This window comes from Carcharodon carcharias, chromosome 23 (assembly GCF_017639515.1).
Source record: "Carcharodon carcharias isolate sCarCar2 chromosome 23, sCarCar2.pri, whole genome shotgun sequence".
NCBI lineage: Eukaryota > Metazoa > Chordata > Chondrichthyes > Lamniformes > Lamnidae > Carcharodon > Carcharodon carcharias.
This window is the reverse complement of record NC_054489.1, coordinates 6,872,208-6,891,821: the sequence shown is the minus strand read 5'-3', so window position 1 is coordinate 6,891,821 and position 19,614 is coordinate 6,872,208. Positions and strand designations below refer to the sequence as shown.

Genomic DNA, 19,614 nt, shown 5'->3' with positions numbered 1-19,614 from the left:
TCCCTCCCCCAATTTGAATGCAGTGCAGGTATTGATGAAGTAGGTCTGCATGCACAATACACACCAATCCAAGATTAGCAAGGTTAAGAAGGAGTTTTGCATCGGAGCAGAGGTAATGAGAGGGCAACTCATAATTCAGCATTTTTTTTTCACATGAGAAACCTTTTGAGGTAGTTACTGTCCTGGATATACATGAATTTATTCCAAGCACCTCAGCATGGTTCAAAAATAGATTTATAGAGAAAAAGGCAATGTCCAATTGTCTTTGGGAGGAGAAAGGTGGAATATTTATTATTTTGCTTTCAGTGAGGGGTGGTGGGCTCCTGGATTCACTTCTACAGAAGTGCCTTCATTGTGCTGAAGGATCAATTTAAAAATGTTCCACTGATAAATCTTTCAGTCATTGTGAGCCATACTGATTAGCAAAACTCCAGACTGAATTCTGCTATGTGCTGGGTCTGCCAGGGGCAGCTGAGAGTGGGGAAACCTTTAGACTTTGTCTTAAGCCCCTCTGATAGGCTGTGAAAAGATAGCCTATGATCTATCCCTGTGATATATGATGCAGAGTATGGGAGCGGATATCGAGCAAGGGGGAGTATTGGGTTTGGTCATGATGCTTTTCACACTCAAATTGTCTTCATTGTTCATTGGTCAGCCAGAATCTTGGGAATCACATCCTAGCATGAGTCATTGCCTTGAAGAGGGAAGCTGGGAAAATTGGAGCGTTTGGATTGGCCAATGATAATTTAGCAACCCAGAGCCACGGAGTCTCCCATAATAACTGGAGTCAATCTGATATTCAACCAATGTGTCTAATGACTCTCTCAGGATCTTGTTAATCTCCCCACACAGCAGCCTGCTTCAACCTGGTCACATGAATAGCAGATAGCATCAACAAGATGCTTAGGGGCATAGGAATGAATGGGGGAAGCAGCTTGGATAACAGTATTCCAAAAAATTACTAAAAAAAGGGCCACAGAGAGGCTTAAGGTAGACCTCTGTCTTATAATCCTCCATGTTTCATTCTCATAGAGCAGCTGTCAACCATTAACACGTCAGGGTAAGGAATTCTAAACACCAGAATGCAGATCTTTAGTTTGTGGATCAATTCACATGGTTTAACTCGTATTAACCACAGAATTTGGACATTGCCTTTTAAACAAAGCCAAGCTAGCAATTCTTTGTTGATATGTTACATATTCTTGTTTTAAAATGGCCCAATTCTTTGGACAATTATGAATCTTTACAATTATGAGTTAAACTCTGGTGCCCCACTCAAAGGCCAGGCCACAAGTTGAACAATCAATTTCTAACTGCCCTCCATACAGCCTGACAGTGACTATACTTTTTTAAAATGCTCCATGTAAACTCTTCCTTTTTTTTAAGTTCAAATTGAAGTATTAAAAATCTTAAACACTGTCCTGCCATAGAAACTGTCTCCTGTCCACTGTGATCTAGTTGTCTTCCTGTTTAAAATACTCAAGTGACAATATCCCTACCAGAATGAAGGCTTCATTCTAATCAATGTATTTTTAATTTCTATCTCGTTTTGCACGCACACCACCCCCCCCCCCCCTCCCTCCCGCCTCCAGCATTTCCATTGCCATCTTACTAACCCACAAGCGCTCCACTGGCTTTTCCGGTGCTAGATGAAGTGAGGAAATTTTGCTTTCATGAGATGAGGCTGGCAGTCTAATGATTTAAAGAGTTAGAAGATGAAGAGAAGGTTGTCTTATGGAAAATTTTATTTGAGGGGAGCTGGTTGGAGCAGTGGGTTAAGCCACAGGCCTTTTACTTCTGTAGCAACTACTACACAGGTAGACAAAAAGTTATGGACAACAAGCTGAAGTGATGCCTTCTGAACTGTCAGCTTTGACTCAGGGACTCTGGTCCTTCCAACACTCGAATCCATTGACCACAGTTTAGATGTGGACAATGGACAGGTTTTAAGCCAAGCAGGTCAGAGCCAGTTTAGGTGCTGAATGATTCAATTTTGCATTATGGAGCTATACCGCAAGTTTGGGCTGCAATGCAGGCTCATTCACTCCAGCACAGAACTTCAATTGTTCACAGTATTAAATCTGTAATGTAAAATCAAACATCAATTTGGAATCTAAGACTCTCCAGTGAAGTTGCACTTTGAGGTATACAAGCACCAATCTGATAGCCATCCTCATATTAACCACTGAGGTTCTAAGCTCTAATCAATATGTGGGGCCATTCTTTGGCACCAAACTTTACTGCAGGCAACTAATTCCAAAATAATCCCATACTATGACAAAGAGGTGAATCTAGCTCCCTCGTTCCATCTTATTGTCTGTCACGGATGTTCAAAGCACAATAGAAAATAGTACAAAGTGTGAATTGGAAATTTAGAGCAGATAATGTTGGAAACACAGGGCAGATCCATCATTTTCTGCAAGGTAAAAAATAGATTAATAACTTCGATAGAGATCCTTCATCAAAATTGGAAAGGGAAATTAGGCAAGGTCCCAAAGACACAAGTCCTCGTCCTTTAAGAAATCTCACCTACTTCCCCAATGTACTTCTGTATGCAAAACGTTAAATTGTATTTTTTCCTGTTGGATGCTGACATTCTGCACTGTATTTCTAGAATTTTTGGTCTGTATTTGAGGATTGAGAGTTTGTAACGTGCACCTGCCCCTAAAGCAAATTGACCTACTAGAATATTTTTAACTGGCACTTTGCTGACCTTTAAGATCATTAATTCCCTGCATTCCATAAAAGCCCCTTAATATTATGGATCTCAAACATAAATATCCCCATGGAAAATTATCTAACCTATAGAGCAAATCGGATAACATGGAGCACTGAGGGAGGAGCCAATCGGATCCAAGTATCCAGGCAGACTGTGTCTATGGCAGGACTGTCAATAGTAATAAGCAATCCACTGCAAGTGTCGATTGCCAACACTGTAGCTTCAAGGTATAAAAAGGCTCAAGGTGTCGGTGAGATGATGCTTGCTGTAGGATCAAAAAAAAACAAATAAAAAATAGGCCGAAGTCTGAATAGGCTGTTTCACGATTTAAGTAATTAAAAGGAAGGGAAGTATAGAGGCCAATGCCTTAACCTGAAAAAAAAATACAGCAATGGTTGAACGGGCTTTGTACAAATGTAGCCACTTTCAGAATCTAGTCTTTGTTCCCACATGAAGTACTTATTAAAAGCAGGTGGCATGTGCAAAAAACTTGGATTTTTCCCAGACTAGTCATGCAAAGAAATAAAATTAAAAGCAGTTTTATTTTAAAGAGACTGCAGATTGCATGCGTTATGTACACAGTTTGCGTATGTGTGAGTGTGAGTGAGTGTGTGTGTGTGTGTGTGTGTGTGTGAGAAAGAGTATGTAGAGGTCATTCTGTCTTTATCTTTTTTCTGCAGGCAGAGGGAGCTGGGTTGTCGATATCAAAAGAGATTTTAGGATCTGTATCTGGGATGGAGTAGGGAATTCAATCCATGCTAATTAAATCAATGGGAGGAGGCATTAGAGTTTAGTGTTATCTTCCCTATGAGTATGTCCCAGCAGTTTTTTTTATTTGTTTATGGGATGGAGGCATCGCTGGCCAGACCAGCATTTATTGTCCACCCCTACTTGCCCTTGAGTGAGGCTTATTTCACTGTTTAACACTTCTCCCTCAGCAAAAGCTGCACATTGAAATCTTTCAGTTCTGTAGCCTGCCACCTCTCTAAGTAATAGTTCTCATGAAAGTGTAGATCCTGACTAACTGGTCATGCTGCTTTTATTCTATATCAAAACTATCACCATCCGTTGCCCTAAATTGCCCTTTGCCAATTTGGTACAAAATTGTCCATCTTAGTTGTTGGGACGAGTTTGGAGGGAAGCTTGATTACTTGGTGCCTTTCTGATAAATTCCTTGTTTTGTATTTTCACAGTTGTGGACGCGACTGAAAAATTAGAAAGTTAAGAAATAATTTCCAAGAAGTACTAATAAATTATTATTTTTTTAAGATTAACCAAAAGTTCAAAGTATAATCTGCGGAGCTTCAAATAGTGAACAAACTTTGAAAACGCGTGTTTGAAATAAATACGTTTAGAAGAATAATGAAACTTACGGTGGGAGAGCAGGAGGTAAAAGATAAATATATAACAACAAAAGATTGCATGAATCCCTCTTTGATATTCTGTTGTGTTGAGATATTAGTTTTGTGCACAGAGAGTCACAACCGTGCAGAGGGATGAGGTGGGACAAGGGCACAGGGATAAAGAATAAGGTGCGGCAGATTGAAGTAGAGGTTGGCAGATTACTAGTCCAGGCATGCAGAGGTGAATCAGTCCTATTCTAAAGTCAAACATCTTGTCCACAGGCAGGAGGGAGTAGTTTCAGTGTGACACAGTTCACATGGCTTGCTTCCATTATAAACGTGGGCATAGGAAGTAATATTGAAAAAGTTGCATGCAGTGATAAGGCTTTAACATATTACAGGTATATCCGTTATATATATTAAAAGTAGCTAACATAATAATAGTGACAAAGTCTAATGAATCTGGGTTAGTATAAGAAATCCAAGCCTTTTACACAGCGCTAACTGAAAAATCATTAGATGTGATTTTCAACGTCTTAAAATAGAAATCGTGGCATTTAACTGCATCATCACAACTGCTTTTAAATATGTAAAAATGCAAATTGTTCCCAATGTGGCACCTCTGTACCTCAGATCTGAGGCAGTTGCTGTAATTTTTAATTTTTTTTTAATATTTAAACACTTCCACCGACTAGAAACAGGGGCAAAACTAACAGCCCACACCACACATTTCCCGGCTGTTGTATGTAACTCAGCAAATTTTACTTTCTTTTATTAAAAAAATAAAATATTCAAGACTATCAGCTTTATAAGTATATAAAATACCAGCAAGCAAAAAAGGAACAAATGTTGAGGTACTAAACGCCTGAGGTAGTCTAGTAAAAGCGCACAGTGATGCCCTGGACCATCACTGCTGAATATACTTCCTTCGGTGTTCCTTAGCAGTGTTATGTTTTCTCTTTCTCTCTCTCAATTTTAATTTTCATAACTCAATTAATTAAAAAAAAACACAAATCTTTCCTGGTAAAGGGACTGGACCAGATATCAAAGCTGCTTTTTTTTTTTCCCTCTCTTTCAGCTATTCGCTTATTTTAATCTCTTTCAGTGAATATCATGCTCCTCACACGTGGGACTCTTATTTCCTTTCCACTTTCTTTCCTTTACAACAAATACCAGTGTTGGAAAAAAAAACAAGAGATAAAATCAAAACAGATTTGTGTCCACCACATGAGGTTCCAACTGTAACTCTCTCTGGCACAAGAAGGTGGCACAACTGTTACACGGAAAACACCACGCTGAAATCTTGGCCACTCAGAAGGAATTTGTTCATAAGTTCTTAGTTCAAGAAAGCAGAATAAATTTTAAGTTAATACCACACAGGGTTGGCATTACCTTATCAATCATCACAGTTCATTTAATATTTGGCAAGAATACACAATTTTCTAGAGTTTTAACACTGTGGAAGGCTTAAATAAAAGTAGACAAATCAATAACGGTTTAGCTCAAATGAAGATTCATCACTCTCTGCGTCCTGTTCCAATATTCCAATGCTCCTGCCCATTCCCACAATGTACTCAGCCAATCAGCAAAGTTCAACCGGTTCACAGCATCCTCTCATTAGGGTGGTAGAAGAGGAGGAGGAGAAAGAATGCAATGTACCTGTTGGTGCATTGTACCTAGTCCCAAAACCCCTTTTAGAGATCGTTGAACAATAATTACCCACAGGAAGCATTTGTAAACGTTGCATCTTAAACCATTTCCCAATGTTTTTCAGAAGGTTCCATTAAGGTCAAACATTTAAGATGGGGAGAAAACAAGGGTACGACTCCAAAGACTTTAGGGAGTTTTCTTGTAAAACAAGACTCCAGAGTTATGCTCAAGGAAAGCTCAACTCTTCTCCAACTGAAATATAACAGGGCCTTAATTCTCTATTTACAGGATGTAGCTAGCAACATATACTGGCTGATTTATGTTCTCAAACTATTCATCTCCCCTACTTAACCCACCCACCCAGAACTCAAACACAGACGCCAACCTTATAGATACTTCCATAAGTCTAGCCACTTACTATCTGGGTCAAATTAAAACCAAAATACCAAAGTGCAATGCTAGGAATACTTCTGATTGGCTCCTAGCAGCTAGTTGTTCCAATGGAAAAGCTCTGCACACAGTTCTGTATGTCACATACACCTTCCAATGCCACTTATTTTTCATTTGGTGCTTCCTTACCCCGTGTATTACACGTCACACAATAAAGATTTGACCTTAATGGAAACTTTATACCTACTGTGAGAATATTTCTAACCTTCTAAAAGGCCATAAACCTTAAGTAGGGATACATTTTTACTTATGGGTCGCTCGTATAGATCACAACATAACATTATGTGACATAGAAAAGGCTCTATCATCCTTACAGTAAGTCATGTGGCCTTTTATTTTCTTTTTTAATGTATGATATTTTACCCATCACTTTGTAATCGAAACCTTTCTGTTTAGCAGCAAATGAACAAATGCTTTGGGGTTCTTTGGACTTAAATGGTGTGGAGATTCATTAGATTTGCTTCAATTACTTACTACAGTAGAGAAAAAAACTGACTCGCATTCAGTGATGAATCTCAACCCTAGACATCTACAGTTATATCCAAACAGTTAGATCTGATGGTCATCACAAGTCCTCATATCTGTGAGATTGTTTGCCTACTTAGCCAATTTGTCACTGGATATTATGTTTCTCTCTCCTGACCTCCCATATCCCATAATCAGTCTTGTCTTTTCAATGTTCTTGATGAGTAATAGAATACAATGTTGGAATCCAATTTTGGCATTGTCCATGGTCTCTAAACCCAACCATATTCACCTCGTCACATTGTCCCTAACCTGGCCAGTTGTCTAACCCTCCCTGAAACCAGGGAAGAAGAGTGAGAGGACAATAGTGGTGGGTTTTAGGAGGGCAGGACAGTAGAATCCACTAGGATGTTGGAAGGACCAAATTAGAGGATCCTTCTCAAAAAGTTGTTAATAGCAGAAGTCGCTAATGTAGTAATTCTACTATTAATAACAGGCAATGTTAAATTGTCATTAGAAATAAGCCATAAACCCAAAATTGGTAGGAATCATCCCATAACAGGATTGGCAGCATGGATCTAAGTGGGACTTATAAAATGACAGCTTCTCCAATCTCCCAGATGATACATAGCCAATGCCTAGCAAGCATGTTTGGCCTGGTCACCAAAAGGAATTGAGGTCCTGCTATCCAAAATTTTCTTTTGCACAGTTCAAGTAGAAAAAGTCTTAAATTACACCAAATTGTGCCTGTTAATGTAATTTTTATCCACGATGTTTACTTAGCCTTCCACAGTTTTAAAGGTGAACAAAACGTTGATCTGAACACAGCCAATCTTTGGCCTGGCATCTTCATTGTTGGGACGTATCTGGGGCATTTTGGTGCTTTCACTTCCTTCGAGGCTGGGACTGGTTGCTTTGTACCTTCTGCTGCTGCTGGTGTTTGACTTGAGCCAATATTTCCCTGATCTTTCTCTGTGCTAGCTGTGAGACAAAGGGACACATCAGCTTCGTATTTTAGACACAAATTGGGGGACTTAGCAAACACAAACCCTTAATCCGTCAGGGTCTCAATGCTAGGGAATGTTAAAGAACAATGCACTCCTGTTAAATGTAGAACTTTAAAGATAATAGCCCAGTTAATAACTTAATCAAATCATGTAATATTAAGTGCTGAAAATTGGATACAAATACAGACCCCACCACTTAAATCAGAGACATTTAAACCAGACATTCAGTTATATTGACCAAAAAGCAGGCGTCATTATTCATTTTCATTAATTTAAGGCAGAAACTGCTGTTTACTCACTATATAAGTACAGGGATATCTCTTTCTGCAGATATATTCAAGCCAAAGTAAAATTGTGTTTAACTGAAGTGAAGTCACTGCATCAACTACAGACACTTCCATGCTGCAGTTGTAGAAAATACTGACCAACTTTCTTAAAGTCATCGGCACATCCAAAGCAGGCTAAGGACTGACAACAAAAAACGTCTTGAAAAACAGTTACTAGATTATAACTCTCATAATAAGTCTTAATTCAATACTGTGCCAATTATTTTTTTAAATGTTTACAATAAGAAAGCTTTTAATTTTATTAACTCTGCTGCATCGTATGAGTCAACATTTGTTGCGAGCAAATTGGGTTTGGACAAACACACCTGCTACAGGCTGTAGGGACTCTTATCTTTTTTTTAATCCTCCATCAAGAGTCCTCTACCCCCTCCCACAACACTGACTCTCCAATTGCGCTGAGCTAAATGCCTTGCTCCAAATCAGCAGTTGTGAAGATCTGTGCAATTGGCCTCCTAGGAGGTGATGGACCACCCAGTTGGTCCTCTCTAGGGGAAATTGTGCAGGTCCTACCCTTCATCTCCTTACTTTCCATCACTGACATTGAACGAACTGAGAATTGAACCTGTTTTCATCTTTCTGAGAATTCTGCTGCATTCCACACCACCCAAAAGACAATGAAACCCCAAGCTTCAGAATCCTAAGTCCAACAGTGCTCCAGCCCAATGCAAAGCCATAGACCTCAAACATTAACTCTGTTTTTCCCTCCACAGTTACTGCCTGACCTGCTGAGGATTTCCAGCATTTTCTGTAATTATTTCAGAATTCCAGAATCTGCTTATGTATTTGTGTTCCAGCCCAACATGATGGGAACTAAATTGGATGGTTCTTTCAAAGAAACCAGCAAAGGGGATGGCAGGCCAAATGGCCTCCTTCTGTAATATAAGATAGAATAATTCTAAGTTGTTCAAAGCCTAAAAAATGCCCTTTTACTTTCATTATTAAAGCATGTTAAAGTTTTTGGGGATAGAAATTCCTTCCTAATGAAACAAAAATCATTTGTAAATTTGCTATTGTTGTTTTTTGTGTTACTTCCCATGACCAATATCTCCGCAATGAGCTTAGAGATTTTGCACTGATCAGGAAAATGTTTAATTCAGAATCGCTTTCTTGCTCTGAGAATGGGACTGAGAGAAAACTCCCCACAAGATTTCTCTGAATTCCACGCTCCTAGTATTTGCAACTTCTATATTATTATTCCTCTGATTTATTGTTGTTCCGAGAACAGTCTGCTATTATTGTCTGGGATGCATATTGTGTTGCCCGAGCATAGCACAGAAAGAAAAGTTGAGTGGGGATTACAGTGGAATCCAACCAACTTTCTGCTGATTTCAAATCAGCAGGATCCCTTACAGCCCGTGACCATTGCTGCATGATTGTGCTCTGTGTCATGACATAATGGATGAGCAATGGGGGTAAGTTCAGGAAAGCAATGCCCTGCCAAAAGCAAGTTAAGATGAACCTTTATAAAACCCTGGTCCAGCCTTGGTATCGTGTCCAGTTCTGGGCACCATACTTTAGGAAAGATGTGAAGGCATTAGAGAGAGTGCAGAAAAGATTTACGAGAACAGTCTCGGGGATGAGGAACTTCAGTTCTGCGGATAGATTAGAGAAGCTGGGGCTGTTCTGCTCAGAGAATAGAAGGTCAAGAGGAGATTTGATAGGGGTTTTCAAGGTAATGAGGGGTCTAGACGGAATTGATAGGGAGAAACTGTTGGCTTAAGGACGGAGAACCAGAGGAGACCAATTTAAAGTGATTGGCAAAAGAAGCAATGGTGACATGAGATAAAACCTTTCTATGCAGTGCATGGCTAGGATCTGGAATGCTCTACCTGAGAATGTGGTGGAGGCAGATTCAATCGAGATGTCCAAAAGTGAATTAAGATAATTACCTGAAACAAAGGAATTTGCACGACTACAGGGAAAAGATGGGAGAGTGGGACCAGGCAAATTGTTCTTCTAGATAGCCAACATGGACAGAATGGGCTGAATGGCCTCCTTCTATGCTGTAACTATTCTATGATTCTACGATTCAAATACCCCAGCAGCTCACTAGAGGCAGCTGAATGTGTGCCTACCTGGCTTGCATAAAAGTGACCAATGATCTTGACAACAACTTGGTCATTCTCATCTGGGACCTGGTCTCGAGGCACCACTACCTCTGCGCTGGACAGATTCTGCAGCTCATTCACCTACAGCAGGGAACCACAGAGATGGAGAATTAGGAAAAATTGCACAATATTGAGTTCTCAACAATCAGAGTAAGTGTGGCTTGCATAGACATAAACATACATAATAAATGCTAGGGACTCCCAGGTCAGGTACAGGATTAATTAGCAACATCTTGTATTTAAAGAGCACCTTTAATGTAATAAAACATCCCAAGGCACTTCACAGGAGTGTTTTATACCAAATTTTGAGACTGAGCCACATAAGGAGATATTAAGGCAGTTGAGTGAAAGCTTGGTTAGTGAGTTAAAGAAGTAAAAAGAGGTGGAGAGACAGCAGTTTATGGAGGGAACTCCAGAGCTTAGAGCTGAAAGCACAACCACACAAATAAAATCGGGGATGCTCAAGGGACCAAATACCTTGGAACGTTGCAGGGCAGGAGGAATGGCAGAGATAGGGAGGGGCAAGACCATGAAAGGACTTGAAAACAAGGATGAGGATTTTAAAACCAAGATGTTGCTTAACTGGGAGCCTATGTAGGTCAGCAAGCACAGAGGTGATGGGTTAATGGAATTTGGTCCATGTTACAACACAGGCAGCAGCATGAAGAGTAAAGCCTTTTCTATAATGCCCAATAACGTGTTTTGATTTCAACCTCAGAGACATGGGAGCAGGAGTAGGCCATTTGGCCTTTCAAGCCTGCTCCACATTAATAAGATCATGGCTGATTTGGTTGTGGTCTCAACTCCACTTTCCTCTGTCTGGCAAGGATCTATCTAACTCAGCCTTGAATAAATTCAATGAGAATTCCACAGACTAACAATCTTCTGAGAGAAAAAGAATCCTCCTCATCGCCATCTTAAAACAGAGACATCTTGTTCATAAACTGTGTCTCCTAGTTCAAGAGGAAACATCCTCCTGGCATCTACCCTATCAAGTCCCCTCACAATCTTATATGTTTCAAAATGATCACCTCTCATTCTTCTAAACTCCTGTGGGTTTAGGCCCAACCTGTCCAACCATTCTACACAGGATAAACACTTCATCATAGCAATGAGTTGAGTGAACGTTCTCAAATTTCTCACATTACCTTCATCAGAGAATATCCCCACTTCTGACCTTATGTTGGAGGGAAGATCATTGATGAAGCAGCTGAAGATGGTTGGGCCTAGGGCATTACCCTGAGGAGCTCCTGCAGTGATGTCCTGGGACTAAAATGATTGACCTCCAACAACCACAACAGTTATACCTAGCACAAAGGAAGATGGTTGTGGTTGTTGGAGGTCAGTCATCTCAGCTCCAGGACATCGCTGTAGGAGTTCCTCAGGGTAGTGTACTCAGCCTATCCATCTTCAGCTGCTTCATCAATGACCTTCCTTCCATCATAAGCTCAGAAACAGGGATGTTTGCTGATGATTGCACAATGTTCAACACCATTCCCGACTCCTCAGATACCGAAGCAGTCCGTGTCCAAATGCAGCAAGACCTGGACTTCATCCAAGCTTGGGCTGTAAAGTGGCAAGTAACATTCGTGCCACACAAGTGCCAGGCAATGACTCTCTCCAACAAGGCAGAATCCAACCATCGCCCCTTGACACTAAATGGCATTACCATCGTTGAATCCACAACTATCAAATTCCTGGAGATTACCATTGACCAGAAACTGAACTGGACTAGCCATAAAAATGTCGTGGCTGCAAGAGCAGGTCAGAGGCTGGGAATCCTGTAACAAGTAACTCACCTCCTGACACCCCAAAGCCTATCCACCATCTTCAAGGCACAAGTCAGGAGTGTAATGGAATACTCTCCACTTGCCTGGATGAGTGTAGCTCCCACAACACTCAAGAGGCTCGACACCATCCAAGACAAAGCAGCCCAATTGTTTGGCACCCCATCCATAAATATTCACTCCCTCCACCACTGACGCACAGTGACAGCAGATTGTACCATTTACAAGGTGCTCTGCAGCAACTCACCAGGGCTCCTTTGACAGCACCTTCCAAATTGGCAAACTCTACACTGAGAAGATCAAGGGCAGCAAATGCAAGAGAACACCAACACCTGCAAGTTCCCTCCAAGTCACTCACCATCCTGACTTGGAAATATATTGCCGTTCCTTCACTGTCACTAGGTCAAAATCCTGGAACTCCCTCCCTAACAGCACAGTGGGTGTACCTACACCACACGGACTTCAGCAATCCGAGAAAGTGGCTCACCACCACCTTCTCAGGGGCAATCAGGGATGGACAATAAATGCTGGCCTAGCCAGCGACACCCACAGAATAAAAGAAAAACTCTGTGAGTGAGAGGCATGATTGAGTGCGAATTAGCGCAAAGTTCTGACTAGTTTTAAGCTGAGCACTCATTCCCACTGGGAAGGTGCTGTCTTTCAGATGGGATGTTAAACCCAGGACCTGCTTGCCTATTCAGGTGGATGTGAAAGGTTTCTATGGTCCTATTATGAAGAGCTGCAGTCAACATTCGACCCTGGACCAGTGACACCATTAGTCTCATTAGCTGTTTGTGGGATCTGGCTGTGCGCAAACTGGCTGCTTTGTTTGCCTGCATAGCAACAATGGCTATATTTCAAGTGCACTTCACTGGCGGTGCAGTGTTCTAGGACATCCTGAGGACATGGAAGACTCTGTGTAAATGCCAGATCTTTCCCCCCCTTCAACTTCCCTTCCAATCCTATGATCCAACTCCATCTTCTTGCCGAGTGCCCATCTTCTTTTGCTCTTTGGATGGCTCCAAGTTTGTTGTGAATGATTTTATCACAGCTACTGTTGTTGGAAGAGCTAATTTTAAGCCGGCTGACCACCATACCTGTGTCCTACATGGGCCTATATTTGAAGAATGAGAGGTGATCCCATTGAAAGATATTAAATGTTCAAGAAGCATGGCAGAGTAGATGCTGACAGGATGATTCTCTTGGCTGGAGAATCTGAAACACGAGGTCATAGTCTCAGATTAAAGGATCAACCACTTAGCACTGAGATGAAAAGAAATTTCTTCACACAGCAGGTTGTGAATCTTTGGCGTTCTCCACCCCAGATAGCTGTGGTGCTCAGTCATTGAGTATGTTCAGGACAGAGATTGGTAGATTTTTGGATGCTAAGGGTGATAGTGAAGGAAGGTGGAACTGAGGCAGAAGATCAGACACAATCTTATTTAATGGTCAAGCAGCTCAAAAAGCTGCATGGCCAACTCCTGCTCTCATTTCTTATTGTTTTATGTTCCTCTTGTGACTTGGCAATGAACTGACCCATTCTAAGGATCATGTTGCACATGGGGCTGAGTTTCTGCAAGCCCCAGCTTTACTCCCTCCATCAATAACCAGAACTCAAACCTATGAACCGCTAATTACCAGCACTTACAGTTTTCCCTCCTTTGCCTATCACTCTGCCAGCAGCCGAGGCAGCAACTTTAATGTGCGTCTCAAGTTTGACTTCTTCCTTGGGTCCAAAGAAATTTTCCTCTTTCAACTTCCCGTGGATCCGGCCCTGGACCTTTTGCGGGGGAGGGTGGTGGGAGAGAAAAAAAAAGTCATTCAAATGATGCTTTCTGTGTCTTCTCCTCAGCTCTCGTGTTGTCACTGGCCAAAGTTGGTGGAATGTTCTAGTGATTCGCACACATTCACTATGGGTGAGCTGAGAGTCAGCAGGTTATGGGGGTGGAATCATAGCCAAATCCAATTCTGTCCTCAATTGAGATACACACTGATGGAATTTGGAGCATGGGGTCTCCTGATAACATTCAGTTGCCTCCTCAATCAGTGGAACAGGGGCTTCAATCCACACGGGCACATGACCGGCCTGGGTGAGCTTGCCAGTTTTGTTAATTGATTCCAATTTAGGCGCATTGTTGTCCTGGCACATTTCATGTGGAATTATTACTGCAGCAAAGATGGTGGCGGGGGGGAGAGGGGGAGGAGAGGGAAGGGGGGAAAAAAAAGATGGGGGGAGAGAAGAGAAAGAGAGAGAGGGAGAGAGAAAGGGGGAGGGAGAGAGAAGGCTGAGAAGGTGAGATGAAGTGGGACGGAGAAAGGGACTAAAAGGGTGGAAGAGAGTGGGAGAGAGAAGAGGAAAAGAGAGAGGGGAGGAAAGAAAAGGAAGTGACTGGGAGAGAGAAGGAAAAGGAGAAAGTGAGGAAAAAGAGATAGAGAGAGAGGGAGGGATGGGGAGAGAGAGAGAGAGAGAGATATTCCCAGCAGATGGGATTGGATGGAAAGAGGGTAACAGGGGAATGCGAGAGTATCTTAATCCTAAACCCAGGGTCTTTGCTTTAGAGTCATAGGGGAGAATTTTCACCTGGGCGGGGAAACATGCAGCCAATTAGCTCGAGCGTGAAATGACGCGTGTTGGACACTGGGTGAGTGAGCCAATGTCAACGCGCAGTCGTGTGATAGTTCGTTCAGTGGGCGTGCGCAGGAATTGGCAGCCTGCCCGCCGGCAATTAGAAGGCCTGGTAAGGCCGTTAAAGTATTAATTAACAAACTTTTCGCTGCCCGTCCAACCTGACAGTTGGCAGGCGGGTGAAAAGCTAAGCAGTCTTTACATTTTGTTTTTGAAACCTCATTGGAAACATGAGAGGACATGTTTTATAACGTCATTTTAAAATCTTTATTTCTAATTTTTAAATATCCCCATCTCCCTGAAGCAGCTCTCTGCCTCAGGTAGATTTTCAGGTGCGAAGCTCCCCTGTTTGCCCTGCTCGACCTCCCCCTCCCCCCACACAGGCAGCGCTGCCGCTCGCGTTTCACTTAACTGGCCCCCCAGCGTGAAATTGCGGTCCAGCCTCCGACCAGCTTCCCGACCGCCTCCACCAAGCCCACCCGACAAGGGCAAAATTCTGCCCATAACATCTTCCAGCACTGGAGGAGGCCATTCAGTCCATCACACCTGTGCTGGCTCTCTGAAAGAGCTATCCAATTAATCCCATTCCTTCGTCCTTTCCCCAATACCCTATTAAAAATGTTATGTTTGAAATACTTTTCCATCTTCCTATTAAAAGCTATAACAGATTCTGCCTCTACCACTGTTTAAGATCAAGCATTCAGTGTCCTGACAACCCACAGTGTCTAAAACATAAGCATCTCCTAACCTTACTGACTGGTGAGGATGGGACTGGTTTCCAATAGAGAAAACCAATGCAGTGAAGGATGGTGAAATGATATTGAGCAGGTTGTCAGCAGGTGATGGGATATTGGCAGCACCCACAAATTAAGCTCATATTTTTGGAAGAATGATCTTTTGTGTCTCGCGCTCTCTTGCTAAGCAGCCCTTTTTACCTTAAACTGGGCCTCTGGTAGTCCTGTAATGATTACCATGCGCTGTTTGGTGTCCGGACTTTCTGCTGGAGCGATCTGTAAGAAAAGGTACTGAGATATTATGCCCAGCATGATGCTAGGGGGATTCTGTGACAACAGTGACAATTTGTATTTATGTAGCACCTTTGACATGGTAACACATTGCATGGCATTTCACAGGAACATTATCTGCCAAAATTTGACACCAATTGTACATAAGGAGATACTACAACAAGTGACCAAAGGCTTGGTCAAAGGTGTAGTTTTTTAAGGATTATCTCAAAAGGAAGAGAGAGAGGTGGTGAGGTTTATGGAGGGAATTCAAGAGATTGGGCCAATGCAGCTGAAGGCACAGCGCCAATGGTGATGCGATTAAAATTGGGGACATGCAAGAGGCCAGAATTGGAGGAGTGCAGAGATCTCGGAGTGTTTTGGGGCTGGAGAAGATTACAGAGATAGGGATGGGTGAAGCCATGGAGGGGGTTGAGAACAAGGATGAAAATTTTAAAATCAAGTTGTAGCCAATGTAGATCACAGAACACAGGGAGTGATGGGTGAATGGAACTTGAGTGTGAGTTAGGATAGAGGCAGCAGACTTTGGAGGAGAGAAAGTTGATGAAAGGTGCAAGGAGGGAAGCCAACCGGGATTGGCCTAATTGAGTTATTAACCATGGCTTCGCTAATTCCAGCCTCTTCACAGAGTTCCTCATTCAATCCAAGCAATATGCTCTGCAAAGTCCTCCTTACTAATATCTGGGGGTTTGTGCCAAAATTGAGAGAGGTATCTCACTAGTCAAGCAACAGCCTCACATGGTCATCCTCACAGATTAATACTTTACAGATCATGTCCCAGACTCCACCATCACCATCCCTGGGTATGTCCTATTCCACCAGCAAGACAGACCCAGCAGAAGTGGCAGCACAGTGATATGCAGTCAGGAGGGTGTTGCCCTGGGAGTCCTCAACATCGATTCCAGACGCCATGAAATCTCATGGCATCACGTCAAACATGGGCAAGGAAACCTCCTGCTGATTACTACATACCGATCAACCCCCCCCCCTTAGCTGATGAGTCAATGCTCCTCCATGTTGAACACCACTTGGAGGAAGCACTGAAGGTGGCAAGGGCACAGAATGTACTCGAGTGGGGGATTTCAATTTCCATCGCCAAGAGTGACTCAGTAGTACCACGACTGACCGAGCTGGCAGGGTCCTAAGTGACATAGCTGCTAGACTGGGTCCGCAGCAGGTGGTGAGGGACCCAGCAAGAGGGAAAAAACATACTTAGCCTTATCCTCACCAACCTGCCTGCCGCAGATGCATCTGTCCATGACAGTATCGGTAGCAATGACCATCGCATAGTCCCTTTGGAGATGTAGTCCTGCCTTCACATTGAGGATACCCTCCATTGTGTTGTGTGGCACTACCACAGTGCTAAATGGGATAGAATTCAAACAGATCTAGCAGCTTAAGACTGGGCATCCATGAGGGGCTGTGGGCCATCAGTAGCAGTAGAATTGTACTCAAACACAATCTGTAACCTCATGGCCCAGTGTTTCCCCTACTCTACCATTACCATCAAGCCAGGGATCAACCCTGGTTCAATGAAAAGAGTGCAGGAGGACATGCCAGGAGCAGCACCAGGCATACCTAACAATGAGGTGTCAACTGGTGAAGCTATAACACAGGACTACTTGCATGCCAAACAGACAGACAGAGCTAAGCGATTCCACAACCAACAGATCAGATCTAAGCTCTGCAGTCCTGCCACATCCAATCATGAATGGTGATGGACAATTAAACAACACACTGGAGGGAGGAGGCTTCACAAATTTCCCCATCCTCAATGATGGAGGAGCCCAGTATATCAGTGCAAAAGATAAGTTGAAGCATTCGCAACAACCTTCATCCAAAAGTGAGTAGTGGATGATTAATCCTGGTCTACTCCGGAGGTCTCCAGCATCACAGATGCCAGTCTTCAGCCAATTCGATTCACTCCACCTGATATTAAGAAACGGGTGAAGGTACCAGATGCTGCAAAGGCTATGGGCCCTGACAATATTCCGGCAATAGTACTGAAGACTTCTGTTCCAGAACTTGCCGCACCCCTAGTCAAGCTGTTCCAGTACAGCTACAACACTGGCATCTACCCGGCTATGTAGAAAATTGCCCAGGTGTGTCCTGTACACAAAAAGCAGGACAAATCCAAACCGCCCAAATACTGTCCCATCAGTCTACTCTCCATCATCAGTAGAGTGATGGAAGGGATCAGCAACAGTGCTATCAAGAGGCACTTGCTTAGCAATAGCCTGCCCAACCATCTTCAGCTGTTTGATCAATGACCTTCTTCTATCATAAGGTCAGAAGTGGGGATGTTCGCTGATGATTGCACAATGTTCAGCAGCAAGAACGACTCCTCAGGTAGTGAAGCAGTCCATGTTCAAATGCAGCAAAATCTGGACAACATCCAGGCTTAGGCTGGATGTGGCAAGTGGCAAGTAACATTTGTGCCACAGAAGTGTCAGGCAATGACCATCTCCAAGAAGAGAGAATATAACCATCACCCTTTGACATTCAATGGCATTACCATCACTGAGACCCTCACTATCAACATCCTGGGTCTTACCATTGACCAGAAACTGAACTGGACTAGCCATATAAATATTGTGGCTACAAGAGCAGGTCAGAGGCTAGGAATCCTGCAGCAAGTAACTCATCTCCTGACTCCCCAAAGGCTGTTCACCATCTACAAGGCACAATTCAGGAGTGTAATGGAATTCTCTCCACTTGCCTGGATGGGTGCAGCTCCAACAACACTCAAGAAGCTTGACACCACCCAGGACAAAGCAGCCTGTTTGATTGGCACCACATTCACCACCTTAAACATTCACTCCCTTCATCACCGACGCACAGCTGCAGCAGTGTGTACCATCTACAGATGCACTGCAGGAACTCACCAAGGCTCCTTAGACAGCACCTTTCAAACCCATGACCACTACCACCTAGAAGAACAAGGACAGCAGACACATGGGAACACAACCGCCTGGAATTTCCCCTCCAAGTCACTCACCATCCTGACTTGGAAATATATCGCCGTTTCTTCCCCATCGCTGGGTCAAAATCCTGGAAGTCCCTCCCTAACAGCACTGTGGGTGCAGCGGTTCAAGAAGAGAGGTCCCGCCACCTTCTCCAGGGTAATTAGGGTAAATGCTGGCCTAGTCAGCGACAACCACACCCCATAAATAAATAAATAAACAAACAGACAGCTCCAACAGCTTTGCAACACAACATTCCTCCATCTCGCTTTCTCTCCTCCTTTCTTTTTGGCACTAACTGCTCCCGGTGTAGAGATGAATGCCAGCAACTTTCTCACTAGAGTGGTCATTCTTTACATCGGCCATTACAGTGAGTGTGGGCGAACTATTCAGATACTTGTGCATCACACATCTGTGCACAATTTCATCCAGCATCAGTTACTGGATTGTAACTGGGAACAGGAACCCCAGCTGAGTTCTTTTTCTAGCCCGTCTATTCCCGGAGCAGGGCAGGGGTGGGGTGGTGGCACAGTCAATTTTGTTCCCTGACTGCATCTTGACTCAGGATCGGCATGTGGCTGAAGTAGGGGCCTGTCAGGTTTTCACTGGTGAGCTGCATTTACTCAACACACCATCCATCAGGGAGAGGCCAGTCTATGACATCTTCACCAGAAGCAACAGACAGGATGTGCCTCTGGGCCTTGCGTTGGGATCCAATGGGGTCCCTGAGCCCACACTTGCCGGCAGCGCCTCAGCAATTTTGGTGGAGGCAGCCTCCTAGTCATACTCACAGTTAGAGGGCTGGCAGCTCTGAAGACTCAACAGGTCCATCAGTAAAGTGAGCACAGCTGTAGCAAGGCTGCGATCAAAAGGATGCCTCAAAATGGAGGCTCCCTCGGACAGGTAAGTTAAAAGTTTAAAATCAGAGGGGCCAAACAGTCTGGGTAATGCTTGGAAAGGGCAGCTGGGGTAAGGGAAGAATGACGCTGCCAAGATCGTTGTAAAAAATCTAGCGGATTCACTAATGTTGCCGAGGGACAGGAGCCTGGATACAGTTACCAACTCTGGTTGGATGTATTCCTGGAGGTTTCAACATCTGATCTCCAGGCACCAGGCCCAGTCAA

The 19,614-nt window shown here is 43.3% G+C and overlaps 1 protein-coding gene across 9 annotated transcripts in view; it reads right to left on the bottom strand.

Annotated features, from left to right (window-relative positions):
- Window positions 1–1,611: 1,611 nt before the first annotated feature.
- The window catches only part of igf2bp1 (insulin-like growth factor 2 mRNA binding protein 1), a 240,054-nt gene continuing 222,051 nt past the window's right edge, over window positions 1,612–19,614 (bottom strand). For all 9 annotated transcript variants that reach the window (XM_041173645.1, XM_041173647.1, XM_041173646.1 and 6 more), the window contains 4 exons: window positions 15,438–15,512; window positions 13,525–13,656; window positions 10,057–10,170; window positions 1,612–7,608 (listed from right to left, as the gene is read on the bottom strand). In XM_041173645.1, the coding sequence (XP_041029579.1) occupies window positions 7,513–7,608; window positions 10,057–10,170; window positions 13,525–13,656; window positions 15,438–15,512 (417 nt within the window). In that variant the 3' untranslated portion in view covers window positions 1,612–7,512. The remainder of the gene's footprint in view (window positions 7,609–10,056; window positions 10,171–13,524; window positions 13,657–15,437; window positions 15,513–19,614) is intronic.